Here is a 13096-nt window from a genome sequence, read left to right as displayed (position 1 = left end):
GCAACTACATGACAATTATGTCTTAGCATGGAATTATGTTTGTTATCTTCTATTTATTTTGTTTTATGTTTATTACATCCTTATTACCGCCCCACTGATGTTGTTGGACAAGTGTTGTTTTCCAAAGCAGAGTGAGTCATGTTTATCTGTCACACAGAGTCCTCCCCTTTATGATTCTCTCTTCACTGATAAGAGAATAGCAAACAGACAGACAGTAGGCAAAATCTCTGCCTCAAACTCTGACTTGTCTTCAGATTGTTCATTTGGATATGGAACATTTTTAACGACTCGGAAAGTTGCAGACGACACGAGTGAGCCACGCTGTCAGATCACACATGACAAGACGAGTGAACTGAAAGTGAGGATCGGAGAGAGAATAAGTTTCCATTAATGGAGTTGAAAGTCATTTTCATGTGGTTTTTTTGAGTGGTTTGGAGGGTGAATCAGAGCCGAGAAAACACCGATTTGGCTGGGCTTAGTCACTGAGACTGCAGGTACTTTGGCTTAGTCGCGGAGGGAGAGATCTTTGGAAGGCTTAAGGAGGTGTTGCTCAGTTTGCCCCTCCGCCTGAGCTGGATAAAGCAGAGACCTCTGAGTTCCATCCATCCTGTTTCAGTAGGAATCACTGTACCATGAAGATCTCTGGAACATCTCTGGGCCTGACCACTACAGACTGCATCGTGACCCTTGACCCTTCTTACACCCTGTTGGAATTTGACAGTTTGAGAGAGCTGCCTGCTGAGACAGGTATGTGTCACCTATGACCTTTGTGTTCAGATTCCTGAGATATGGTGTGTCACACCATGGCTTTAATGAGACAAGGACTGCATGTCTGCCATTACGCCACAGGGCTACTCACTGTTAGTGTCACAAACTGAAGATCCCATCCTGTCTCTCCTCCTTCCAAAGAATAATGTTCAGCTCCAACAGATTTTGACTGTGGCCCTGTTGTTTTCAGTGGGACTTAGATAACTACTATTACATATGGATTGAACACACATTCGCACATGCTTTGCTGAGTCCAGACACATTGGGTCGTATTTAAAGGCAATCTTTTTGTAGTCCGTCAATCCATCTGGTGCTGAAAACTGTCTCTGAGAGACAAGCCAAACAGAACATGTGTTGAGCTACTCTTAAAGTCAAGCTCCCTCACACTCTGGGGCTTTTGGGATAATCCCTCATGTCATAGGCATACAAAACTACAGCAACTTCAGAGGATGTACTGTATTCTTCTGTCATTACCTGACTACACATGGAGACCTCTAAAACCTAAACCTAGCACTTTCCAACATACCCTGTTTTCACCATAATGTCAAATTATAAAAACATTAGGACTCCTGCTGAATAGGGAGCTCTTTGTCACTTCTGGAAACAAATTTTGCATTAGTGGCATTAGTGTGCCGTTAAGACACATAGAAGGCCTGGAGGCAGATATATTGCAATAACTTAATTCAATACTGAACTTTGATTTCAAAACGCATGCAATCTGCATGTTTGAATGTATTCCCTCACCGCTCAGGACCCAAACTGTGTCAATTACGTGCATTAAAGCCAAGAGGCATTGTCCCAACAGTGTGAAGAGAGAGAAAGAGAGAGAGAGACAGACAGAAACTGAAACAGAGTCTGAGTCTGAATTAAAGCTGAGCTACCTTGGCAAAATTAGCCAGGAAATGAATGTGGACTTTGCCTTCCAAACCTGTAACTGGTTTCATAAAATGAGGAGTTTCTTCTTTCTCCAAGTACAACTTGTGCCATGACTGTGCTCCTCTGATAACTATGAACCAGGCATCTGGAACTGGTGATATCTCTCTACCACTGGCCCTCTTTTACTGCTTACACTGCCATCATAATCAGTGCTGTGTTCTCACAATCAACACATTTCTGTTTGACCAAGTTGTGCCCATGCATACAAAGTTATTTTACTCAGCCACCACCTTCATTCATTTCTTCAGCTGATTATTACTGCGATTAATTACTCGCTCTGTAGATATGCTTATCTACTGTCACACAGAGCTTACACAAAGCGCAGCCCACCAAGACACCTCATACTGAAAATTCACTAGCATCATTAACATGGCTTTAGGGATGTTTATCCATCCAAAAATGATAAAAGAGCTATGTCCTTTTATGGTGAGTGCACTGAATTTCATACATGCTTTTTTACCTACTGTCACATACTGCCTATTGCCTTAGTCTGCCCCACAACACCTCACACCTACAATAAAAAATATCCCTGTCCCTAGTGCTGAGGTGCTGTGACTCAGCCATATGTGGCAAAACTGTGTTGTCTGTTTGCTCCACATGACAGAGTCACTGATGCCTGAGTCTACGCCGGTGCTGCGGCAGGCCAGTGGAGGCCTGTGCTCCATTTGTGCGGACAGGGCAACAGGTAAACATTATGGAGCTTCCAGTTGTGATGGTTGCAAAGGTTTCTTCAGGAGGAGCGTACGGAAGAACCACGCTTATACATGCAGGTAAGACAGAGACAGCATAATACGACCAAATAACCGTGTTCCATAGCATCTAATACATGTTCAAGTCTAAACCATCATTCATCTCGAAAAGTGTTCCAATCAAGATGGACCAGTTACTTGAGGTTTGTGTTTGGACTACTGTGTAGAAAAAAGAGAGGAAAGTTAATGAAAATCTCTCACCTTCAGGTGGCTATATGTGTTCATTCAATTCCCAGCTATTGTGTGGCATGACACGGATCATGACAAATAATTTTCACTGGCACCACCTTGAAAGTAAGGTGAGATCTTTAAAGACCATGGCGGTGTCCAGATGACAAGCCTTCACTGACAGTGAAGCTGAATGTGAGATTTCACTGCTTGGGGTTCATGAGTGGAATTGTCATGTCACAGTTCCACATAAGAGCTGATTGCTTTTGTGCCCAGACCTCACCTATACATGCACACATGTACATGGATTGCTATGTGTGTGCGTGTTGCTCTCTATCCTTCTTTGACGGTGTCTATGCCGAGTATTGGATCTTTCCTGTATGTCTATGGATGTGAAAATGATTGTTTGTGGTATGTGTGTGCCTGGACAGGTTCAGCAGGCAGTGTGTGGTGGACAAAGACAAGAGGAACCAGTGCCGATATTGCAGGTTACGCAAGTGCTTTAGAGCAGGCATGAGGAAAGAGGGTGAGACAACATCAATTTTATACATTTTATTTCGTGTGAGACCTGTAATGTACTCGGATATTTAAAAAGTTTGTATAAACTAATAAACTGAACTCTGGCTCTGTCTTCTAATTTTAAATGTCTTCCTTTTACTTTCTGACAACAGATCTTAAAGACTCAGACAGAAAAAATGAGGAAGCCCTGTTTAGATAGTATATGTATATATCATAATGTGTTCACCTATCTAGTTGTACTTGCCGCAGACACGACAGAGCAACTCCCAAAATAGAGTTAGACTTTGGTGCCTATAATAAAATCCTAAGTCCCATGATTATTCAAAGTACCAAAAAAAACTAAGGGAGAATAAGAGAAAGGACAGTTACACAAATTCTCAAAACCTGTACTATGTTAACCACAGGACTGCAAAATAAGTAGCACTGCAAGTTCTTCATGAGGAGTGGACAAAATTATTAGTTTTCTAAAATGAGCAATTTCTGAAAGAGTCAATTGCAGATGATTTCCATTGTTTGGCCAGGTAGACGTTGGTTTAAATGAGCTAAACATGACGTATCTGTGTATCTGTGTAACCATTCTCTAAAATGCAGTAATACATACATATATTACATAATATAATATGAGGGATGTGGTTGTAGTGTTTGATCCACAGAGGGAGCACAGAGGAGGTGGGCACCAGTGGGGAGAAACGCTGTAAGATCAGCATGTCTACTTTGGGCAAGATTAGGAGGCTGGCTACAGAGACTAGAGGCTTTATCTTCCACAGGCTGCCACTGATAAGAAAGGGGGGGGCTCAGAAGGAGGGGAGCCATGAATGGTGGATTCACATCAATAATTAACATGCCTAAGTATGGTCAAATATTTACTGAGTTTTATTCAAGGGAAACTCACTCTTCAGAGTTCTAGGGGAGCTTGTTGTGTAACACTCGCTGGAATACCAGTGTCAAGGGAGAAATTAGGCAACACAAGAGTTAAGTAATATTTAAGTACTTTCTGTGAATATTCCCCAAATTGTACAATGTATGAGTACAGCTCTCTTGACAACAGGAAAACAGTCTTGACAAGAGAAGAATTTTCCATGCATTTTGACACGATCAATCTTCATTTTCCATGGAGCCTAAAGTCTGTGATGTGTTTCTGAACGCACGGAATGCACGTTCTTTACAATAGCTTAGAGACCCGAACTACTCTTCCTTATCGCTGTCCACCACAGCCTCTCACATGACGTCAATACCAAACCAAACCTTCAGCACCACAAAAAGGCGAAGCAAATGATAGTTTCTGAAGGGCCCCTACTATAGACTGGTGTGAGTAATTACACGGCAGGGAGCGTTGTTATTGTCGTTCGTGTTATTAAAGGCATGTTCTGCTGCAGATTCAGCATAGGGCCGATCCTCACTGCATTCACGGTTTCCCCCTCCAGTCTTTTACTTTCCTTGTGTAATGCATAAAGAAAAAATGTGTGTGACGTCACAAATGGACATGTTCACAGTTTCTAAAACGATCCCTAACTCTCCCACTGTATCTGGATTTATAAGAACTTGATTGGATGGCGAGAGAATGCTGCACTCAACATCGTATTGTGTCTTTGTGAAAGCTTTTCTAAAATGGGCCAATCTAATTCAGATCACGGTCACTTTATTCAGGCTTAGCTTGAGGTCCAAATGTAACACCTTTATTGGACTTTATTGGAGAAATATTCCTTTATTGGACTCCATCCAAACTGCTGTGCCAAAAACTGTACTGTCCTTACAGATCTATCTTCTACACACTCGTATGTCCTTCTCTCTCACTGAAAATGGCAAAAACAATAGCAACAGCTATTGTTACAAAGAGATTTAATCATTTTTATTTAAAGACGACAACAGGTTTTAAAAAAAGGAAAATGTTGCATATGGAGATTGCCTGTTTTTGATGACCTTATCTGTCTGTCTCATGAAGCTGTGCAGAACGAGCGAGACCGAATCAGTTGCCGTAGAGATGGCCAGGGTGTCGGAACTTTGTCCATCAGTGTGCTGCTGCAAGCAGAAGCCAGCACACATCAGGTAGACCTTTAAAGAGAGTCACTAAACTATTTCATACTCAAAATCTATACCTTACACACTATGTAAGCAAACATGAATGAAAGTTTGGCTAAATGAATAGTTAAAATTAGTGCAATTCTAAAATTGTCTTCAAAAAAGAAAAACTATGGAAAGACAGTCAAGGACAGACTTAAATAGGCCTCTTATAAGAACAGTCAAGTATAATCCATAGATAGTACCCCATACTATGAGTACAGTGTCCAAGACCTGGTCCACTCATAATATGTTTCCTTCCTCCCTTAAGGTCCTGAGATTTCCCTTTAACCTCCATTACTGTATGTCATCATAAAAATTCATACATTCCTCATGCAGTGTAACCATAATGAATTTAATGCCGTTTCCCTCACCACCCGCCTGCTCATAAACTGTATAAGTATCAACTGAGTGCTTGGTTCTGCCATACAGAGACTTTTAGAATGCCCACGAGTCTCATTCTTGTGTGTTCTGAGCAGTACTTGTCCTCAACTCCACTGATGAACTGTGACATCACCGCTAAGAAGATTGCTAGCGTTGGGGACGTGTTTGAATCGATGAAGCAGCAGCTCCTACTATTGGTGGAATGGGCTAAGCGCATCCCTGAGTTCTGCGAACTGCCCGTAGATGACAGGGTAGGCGTATTTGTATTTTTGTGGTTAAGGGTGAATTTCCACACGAGCGTGAACGGGGCTTAAGATGAACACCTAGCGTTTCTGTAATCAACCTGGTTCGCTGCTTTTCTGTCTCTGCTTCCTCTCCACATGAGAGCCATTCAGTATGTGTTCTTTGTGTTGTCTGTCTGTCTTTGCTGTGTCTGTGTGCAGGTAGCCCTGTTACGAGCTCATTCGGCCGAGCACCTCATCCTGGGAGTGGCACGTCGCTCCCTGCCTTACAACAACATCATCCTCCTGGGTAAGCAAGCTCGCCAGTGTGTTTGGCTTGGTGGGTTACGTACCATTTTCTTTACAGGGAATTCAATCACTCTGCTTCGTTGTAGGAAATGATTTCATCATCCCTGTGAGTGGACCCGAGCCAGAGGTCTCTAAGGTGGCAGCCCGCATCCTAGAGGAGCTGGTTCGACCCTTGAGAGAGCTGGACATCACAGATAGTGAATTTGCCTGCCTCAAAACCATCATCTTCTTCGCCCCAGGTCAGTCAGGGGGTCACAGTATACCCTCCACCCTACTTTCCCTCTTCCACATCAGACAAAAACAGTAACACTACCAGAGGACATGGTCCTTGTGTTTGGCACAGTCAAATTTGTCTGGGCAGAACGGTTTCATGGTGTTCAGTGGAAAACTATTAATATCTGGGGGCATCCTGGCAGGTGTAAGTGACTCCTGTACTTTATTGCCTCTTGGCCACAGAATCTGATTATAAGAGCAGAGCCAGGTCAGCAAGACAGAGCAGCCAAACTGGCAAAGAGTGTCCAGGGCTGTCTAAGGCGACTGCTTACTCAAACAAATACATAAAGACCAGGCTGTGTTCTCTCCATTGCTACTACATTACACTCATGTCAGACCAGGCCTCTACTAAAAAAATCCTCTTTAGGTATAGATACTATAGGTATAGGCCCTTTATTTTGCCCAGCAGTGAATTTAGTCTTGCTGTGATGTGTAATGATTTTTCTTCCTCTGCTTTGCATGTATATCTCTCAGACTGCCCAGGACTTGAGAGATCTCAGACTGTGCGTAGGCTTCGTTTCCAGGCTCAGGTGTTGCTAGATGAGGCTACGTTTGAGCAGAGGGGCCGGTTTGGGGAACTGCTGCTGCTGCTACCACCTTTGCAGAGCGTGGCCTGGCAGCTGGTGGAGCAGCTCCAGCTGATGCGTCTCTTGGGCCAGGCCAGCGTGGACAGCCTGCTGCAAGAGATGCTACTGGGGGAGAACGTGGCCAGAGGAGCAGCGTTACAGCCAGGTACAGACGATACACCCCACACTGTTCAGCCTGGATCAGTTTGGAATATGGCTCAGCATGGTCAAAGTGTGAGTTTAGACAAGAGGATGCTGAACCTGCTGTTAGGAATGTGATAGCAGATTCCTAAATTCAGTATGGTTGACACAGTATGAGCTTAGTCAGTATTTACAGTGTAACATCTGGCATACAGCCAAGATCCCTCCGCATTCTGAGCTCAAGGAGGATTTAGATAAAGCCCACTAGAGCGCCCTGAGCTGCAGGGAAACCTGACTGTTTGTGGAGCTGTTCACGTCTGCTCTGTATAAACATATTGGGAATGAAATAATGAGATAGAAAGTGTCCCTGTGTGCTTGTCTCTATTATTCCGTGCCGCAGGTTCAAATTCAGAGGTCCTTATGTTTAACCAGCATGCTGGCCCAGCTCTGTCCAGGGACCTGCTGGGTGAACATGTTGCACTTCCTTGCAATTTCACATCAGTGATCCTTCCTGTGCCTTCATGTGAGTAACAAGGACTATAAACACCATAAACACACACACACACAATTTTAGCGATAAACTGCTCAGCCTCACTGCTGTGTACAAGATATTGGCATAATATAGACAGGCAGAGACAGGCAGGCAGATCCACACCACTCCAGTGCATGAATGTATCAGCAAAGAGATGATGATGTCTGTCTGCCAACATTAATGTTAGTGTTATTACTAGCATTGCTACAACTGTGTCTTTATTTAACCATTCTCATTTTGTTTTTTCTCATACAGCTCTGCCCGGAGTCCCCCTTCTGCCCACACAGACTGGCACCGACTTATATACACATGGGCAAGAGGAAAATATGCCAACAGAGATAGCCAACAACCTGCCTGTGCCAGCAGTCCACACATGCCTCTGACCAGACACAGGGGCAACTGCACACATCAACACACCTGCATGCTCACCTTTATAGAAACACACAAAAATGCAGAAATGATGAAATTCTACCTACAATAAAAATGTGTTGCTCTGAAGTTAAAAGTACCCTTAATGAACAAAACATCACAAGAAATTAACAAGAAAGTTTGCATGATGTTAATCAAGACTTACTCTGCGTCAATTTAAATAAGAAGTATGTTTGCACAGGGAAACCAGGAACCTTAGAAGTGACTCACAGAAAAGAATTAATCATTGCTAACAAGTTATGTACTTCAGGGGGAATGTTTCCAGGCAATAAAAGTGCGTCTAAATTAGTCTTTGGGTATTTTTGTAAGATACTGGATGCATCATTGTCTTATTTATTACAGTGATGATGTGGCAGGGATGTGCTTGCTCATACGATAAAGCAGCACGCGTTCCAAAGATTAAAACCTCTGTGATCGCACACACGCTGTGAGCGGTGACCTCTGCATTCAACCCATCCGTACACACCAGTAGTTAGCACACAAAACCACTACGCGCAGGAGCGCGGTTAAGCGCCTTGCCCAAGGGCTCTTCAGCTGTGTATGTTTTCCTGCTGGTCCTGGGAATCAAACCAGTCACCTTTCGGTCACAAGCCCGCTCCTCCAACCATTAGGCCCAGGGCTGTCCCCATGAGATCATGGTTAACGCAAGAATATTACCTCATATTTAACCCACAGTGACTTACTATAACTTACATAATTTAGAGCAGGGCTGCCCATTACATTTACAGCTCTTATCGAACTGACCTGTGTCTAATTTTCAGGTTATCTTGAAGACCTTGAGAAGCTGGATCGGGTGTGTTAGATTAGGGTTACTTCAAAATTCACCACAAGGGAAGATCTAGGTAGAGGACTAGGCACCACTAGTTTAGACAATGTCTTTGTTATTTAATTTCAAAATTGTTCCTTTACATTGACTTTCACTGCCCTCTGGCTGCATGAGAGGGCGGTGAAAATGGTTAATGGCCAACATATTCTAAGACCAAGGTGAAACCTTGCCAATAAATAAATAAATAAGAAGCAAGACTGTTGACTGTTTACTGATGAGCCACAGACAATGTTTTAGGAAATATTATAAAGTGTTGTCTTAACTGTCGTACTTATTTTTATTAAATGTGAATAAGTGTTGAAAGTCAAATTTTGCTTAGTGAAAGGAAACAGGCCATGAAATTCCTGAGGTATTCACCAGAGGGCAGCAGAGGCCTGTTTGAGAATCGTCACCTGTCAAGATGCCTCAGTGTATGAAAGGCATGTGAACCCACAATATGTGGAGTAAAGCATGATCCAGAATTGATTTAATCAAGAATAACTATGTTTCCCAGAAGATGTATTAGTTCACCAAATCTTGTGCCTTTTCAGTAAGTACAGAATTTCATGACGTGTTAACCCCAAAAAAATCACATCCTGTCTGACACACCCTCAACCAAACAAGACTGAATCCCTCAGGTGTTTCCCCTACATGTTAATCTTATGTGCTCATCTTTGTCAAAGCCTTAAGGACTCAAACAAACAAAATTTATTGGTGTAACAGAAGAGACCCATCTATGCCAAGACCTTAACTGTGCTTAAAAATTTCGCAATAATGGAAGAAAGGATTTTTGTGTCATTGCACAACAGCAGAGTGGAGTGGCAACACCTGCGTCATTGCATATAATATAACAGGAAAGAAAAAAACACACTTTGGAACACCAGGAGAGGATAAATACAACAAATGCAATCGTAAACTTACTCTTTTTCTAATCACTTCTGTGTCAAGGTGTATCTATGTATGTGTGTCTCATCACACTCAGGTCAGAGGGCACTTAACAAGCATGGTGGCTTTGTCAGTGAGGGTCCAGAAGTTAGGGGGTGGGGTGGGGGGGGGTGTTTCTGCGGGGAACCTATGACTCATCATAGCATAGAGGACCTCAGGAAGTGAAAGACCCGAACCCTAAATGCCCCTTTTGTTTATTTTCAAGCCTGAAGCGCCAAAGTAACATAAAAATAGCCCATGAATTATCTTCTGTTTTTGTTCGTTGGCTTGTGGCAACGGTTGTCACAACAGGAGCACATATGTAAGCAATACCATTTATTGGCTGTTAAGTCAGTGGTTAGAAGATTGAGCTCCCTCACCTCAGTCTCATGCATAGAGAAAAGTACCCTCTCAATAAAACACACACACACACATACACACGTGAACACTGGTGCTCTGACCGTAATCTCTGTGAACAGTCAGAATTGACACTGGCAAAGTCCCTCAGAGCAACTTCAGACATTATGACATTGTAACCTTTAGCCTTGTTTGATCTGAGCGTCAACAACGATGTGTGACATAAAAATTCCTGTGCATTTACAGAACAAATGTGCACATTTATACTTGAGGAAATGATGATGCTGTGTGCACACACTTTTGTAATTGCACAACACCACTTGTCTCAACAGTAAACCTTTAATTTGTCTTGGCAGTAAACCTTTAATTTGTTGACTTTGCAGCTATCCCGTGACCAATGCCTTCAGACAACATGGACAGATACTTCATGGTATGGTTTTTTTTCCCCCCCAAAGAAGTTAGTCTTTCATTTTTTCTTCTTCCTTTCAGTGTTGCAGTATTATTCACACACATTCATTTCAGTAAAACCGTTCCACCACTGGGGTCAGGCACCTAATATTTTTGAGGTGATACTGACGACAGTTTTGGAAAGGTCTTACAAGCCATGTAAGAATAAGTTACTGTCAGGCAGTTTAAAATCAACCACCATCTAACACAAGCATCGAGGTAAGTAGTTACCAATATCCCAGCTGCTGACCTACAAAAAGCCAACACAATCCTTCTAATTTTTATTCATTCAGTTTCAATAAGGAAGAGTTACTGCAGTCATAATGGGTTGATTTTGTCCATTAAAATCAGTTTTACAAATCATGTGGATAGTTGTACTGACCAACTTATCCGCTCTTTAATTAGTTATCATACTGTTTATTATCATGACACAGCATTCAACTTGCTTTTGGATTGTTTCTGGAGGTGGGAACAGGTTATGGGGATGGGATAGGACCTTTGTGACATACTGTTTAGATTGACTTTTCACAAGCTAGAGAAAAAGATTTTCAGCTGTAAATTTGAAAAGTAATAATCATAAAAATATTTACTGTATTATTAATGTCATAAAAGGAAAATGAAGGAAAAGATGTTGCATCAGCATCAAAATGTTAGAGACCATAACTTTCCACTTTAAGAGAATGACAGACAAGCCTGGAGAAATTTAAGAGTCATAGTTGGAGCCGACAGTGGGAGTGGCCATTAGTCAATGATATTCGTAAATCATAGGATAGTAAAACCTGCTCTGAAGTTCATGCTTTGAAATTTCCTGTAAACAAGAACATAAACAGGAGAGAATTACAACCTAATATTTCCATTTGCTGAACTAAGTATACAAAAATGTATGTAATTCAAGTCAAAAACTGTACTGTGAAGGGGGCCCTAGGGATGGTAGTAAAATTTTCACATTTTCAATGCTTCAAAAAACATTTGTGCTTTCAAGTTCTGACATTGATGTGGACTACCCACCTCTGTCCAAAAAGTGTTGTTTTTGACTCTTAAAACGGATATGACCTGTACATTTAGAACGACATGTTCCTGATTACCCCAAGCTCTGGTCCAGTGGCAAGACTGTTTGCAATTAAATATTACGATTATATTGCATTTCCAGAGAGTGAAACATCACATCACAATGTGTTTACTGACCTCTTCAACAAAAAAACACCAATGTGATTTTTCATGTTTTGTATATTGCAGTTTTAAGCACAAAAAGCTACTAAATAATAACTAAACCCTAAAAAAAAACTTCTTGACCATTTTATGTGGCATAATAATTAAGCACAGAATCAATCACATCCCACAAATTAAAGACAGAGACACTTCACATAGGTCAGTACATCTGTGAATCATACACTTGTTTCCTGAGTTGCCCCTGACTGATGGAATCAGACAGCAATCATTCCCGGTCTTCTCTGTGATAAATTTACAAAAAAAATACATGACAGACAGTGGCATTAAGTATCAATGAGTTACGTCATCAACATGTCTAATCCTGTATGAGAAGTTTTTACATCTTCTGTGGCTGTACTTCCTCTTACACGTGGGTTGTGAGATTGTTATCTGCATGTCTTTCGAAACTGCAGAGCTCTGAATTAATTTTCGGTCAAATCAACACCCAACCATGCAATAAAAATGATCAGAGAGGAACCAAACACTGTTACAAAAGTTTGTACTAGCCTATCCTGACATTAGTTCAGGTTCCACATCAAAGGATTCATGAATTATATGCTCTCATTTCTCTGAAAATGTTTATTTTATGTTTTACTAAGAAGTATCTCAATTTTCATTCAAGGAAATGGCCATCTTTTCCTTCGTGGCTGAGTAGGGCCATATACTGTTGTTGAAAAGTCGTTTTTCAACATTCTGGGAGAGGTTTCTCCGGGTTACGTGCTTCCAGCTGGCAGGCACTCCACCGTCTCTCGCTCTCCCTTCCCCACTGTGCTACAGCCCAGCTGGGCTTTTCCACCTAGTCTCGTCCTCATACTTGTTCTGTTTGGAAAACAAAAGAGGGAATAATAGGCGAATCATACTATCGTCATAGCTCAGAATACAATTTATAATCTGCTCGAAACAATTCATAAACTGACTCAAGGATTCGAAAACTAACTTGTTTTCACAATGCTGAGATGCTGTCTGTGGATTTTAGTTGCAAGTGAAGGGACTTTAGCTGACCCGGTTTCAGCTCCAATGGGAACAATAAGGAGTAAACTCAAGTAGTTCTGCAGTGACGGGCTCAAAGAAATAAGAGCAGCTCCTGACTGGAAAGAATGCACATCGGGTATTGCATTCATAAACAACAGCAACAAAACACATCCAGGCTGAATCAAGTTGACTCACACATAAACAGTGAGTCCAATCTGCAGCCCTCTTTAGAGAATAAAAGATAAACTTTGTTAAGTTTAAATGCAGATGCAAAGACCATGTGACTGTGTCACTGAATGACAGGTTTAGATCCTGAGTCATGAACTCTG

The 13096-nt window shown here is 41.8% G+C and overlaps 1 protein-coding gene across 2 annotated transcripts; it reads left to right on the top strand.

Moving 5' to 3' along the window:
• Window positions 1–201: 201 nt before the first annotated feature.
• Window positions 202–9064, top strand: hnf4b (hepatic nuclear factor 4, beta). 2 transcript variants are annotated; one of them, XR_004025111.1, is made up of 10 exons: window positions 202–747; window positions 2309–2474; window positions 3053–3147; window positions 5083–5186; window positions 5678–5833; window positions 6026–6113; window positions 6199–6351; window positions 6860–7117; window positions 7525–7615; window positions 7880–7979. XR_004025111.1 is itself a non-coding variant. In XM_030766867.1 (10 exons), exons 1-10 carry the CDS (start codon window positions 633–635, stop codon window positions 8005–8007), a joined length of 1386 nt encoding a protein of 461 aa, XP_030622727.1. In that variant the 5' UTR covers window positions 202–632; the 3' UTR covers window positions 8008–9064. The 2 variants fall into 2 exon arrangements, 1 of the variants encoding a protein (XP_030622727.1); XM_030766867.1 differs by having other exon boundaries at window positions 7493–7615; window positions 7880–9064.
• The last annotated feature ends 4032 nt before the right edge of the window (window positions 9065–13096 follow it).

The sequence above is a fragment of the Chanos chanos genome, chromosome 2, assembly GCF_902362185.1.
Source record: "Chanos chanos chromosome 2, fChaCha1.1, whole genome shotgun sequence".
NCBI lineage: Eukaryota > Metazoa > Chordata > Actinopteri > Gonorynchiformes > Chanidae > Chanos > Chanos chanos.
This window is presented reverse-complemented; position numbering and strand designations above follow the sequence as displayed.

Bases quoted from the DNA above. Each gene is read 5' to 3' on its own strand.
- hnf4b (XM_030766867.1), top strand. From the start codon at position 633: ATGAAGATCTCTGGAACATCTCTGGGCCTGACCACTACAGACTGCATC. The intron at 5,187-5,677 runs GTAGACCTTTAA...TGTTCTGAGCAG, and splicing joins CAGAAGCCAGCACACATCAG to TACTTGTCCTCAACTCCACT. The intron at 7,616-7,879 runs GTGAGTAACAAG...TTTCTCATACAG, and splicing joins GATCCTTCCTGTGCCTTCAT to CTCTGCCCGGAGTCCCCCTT.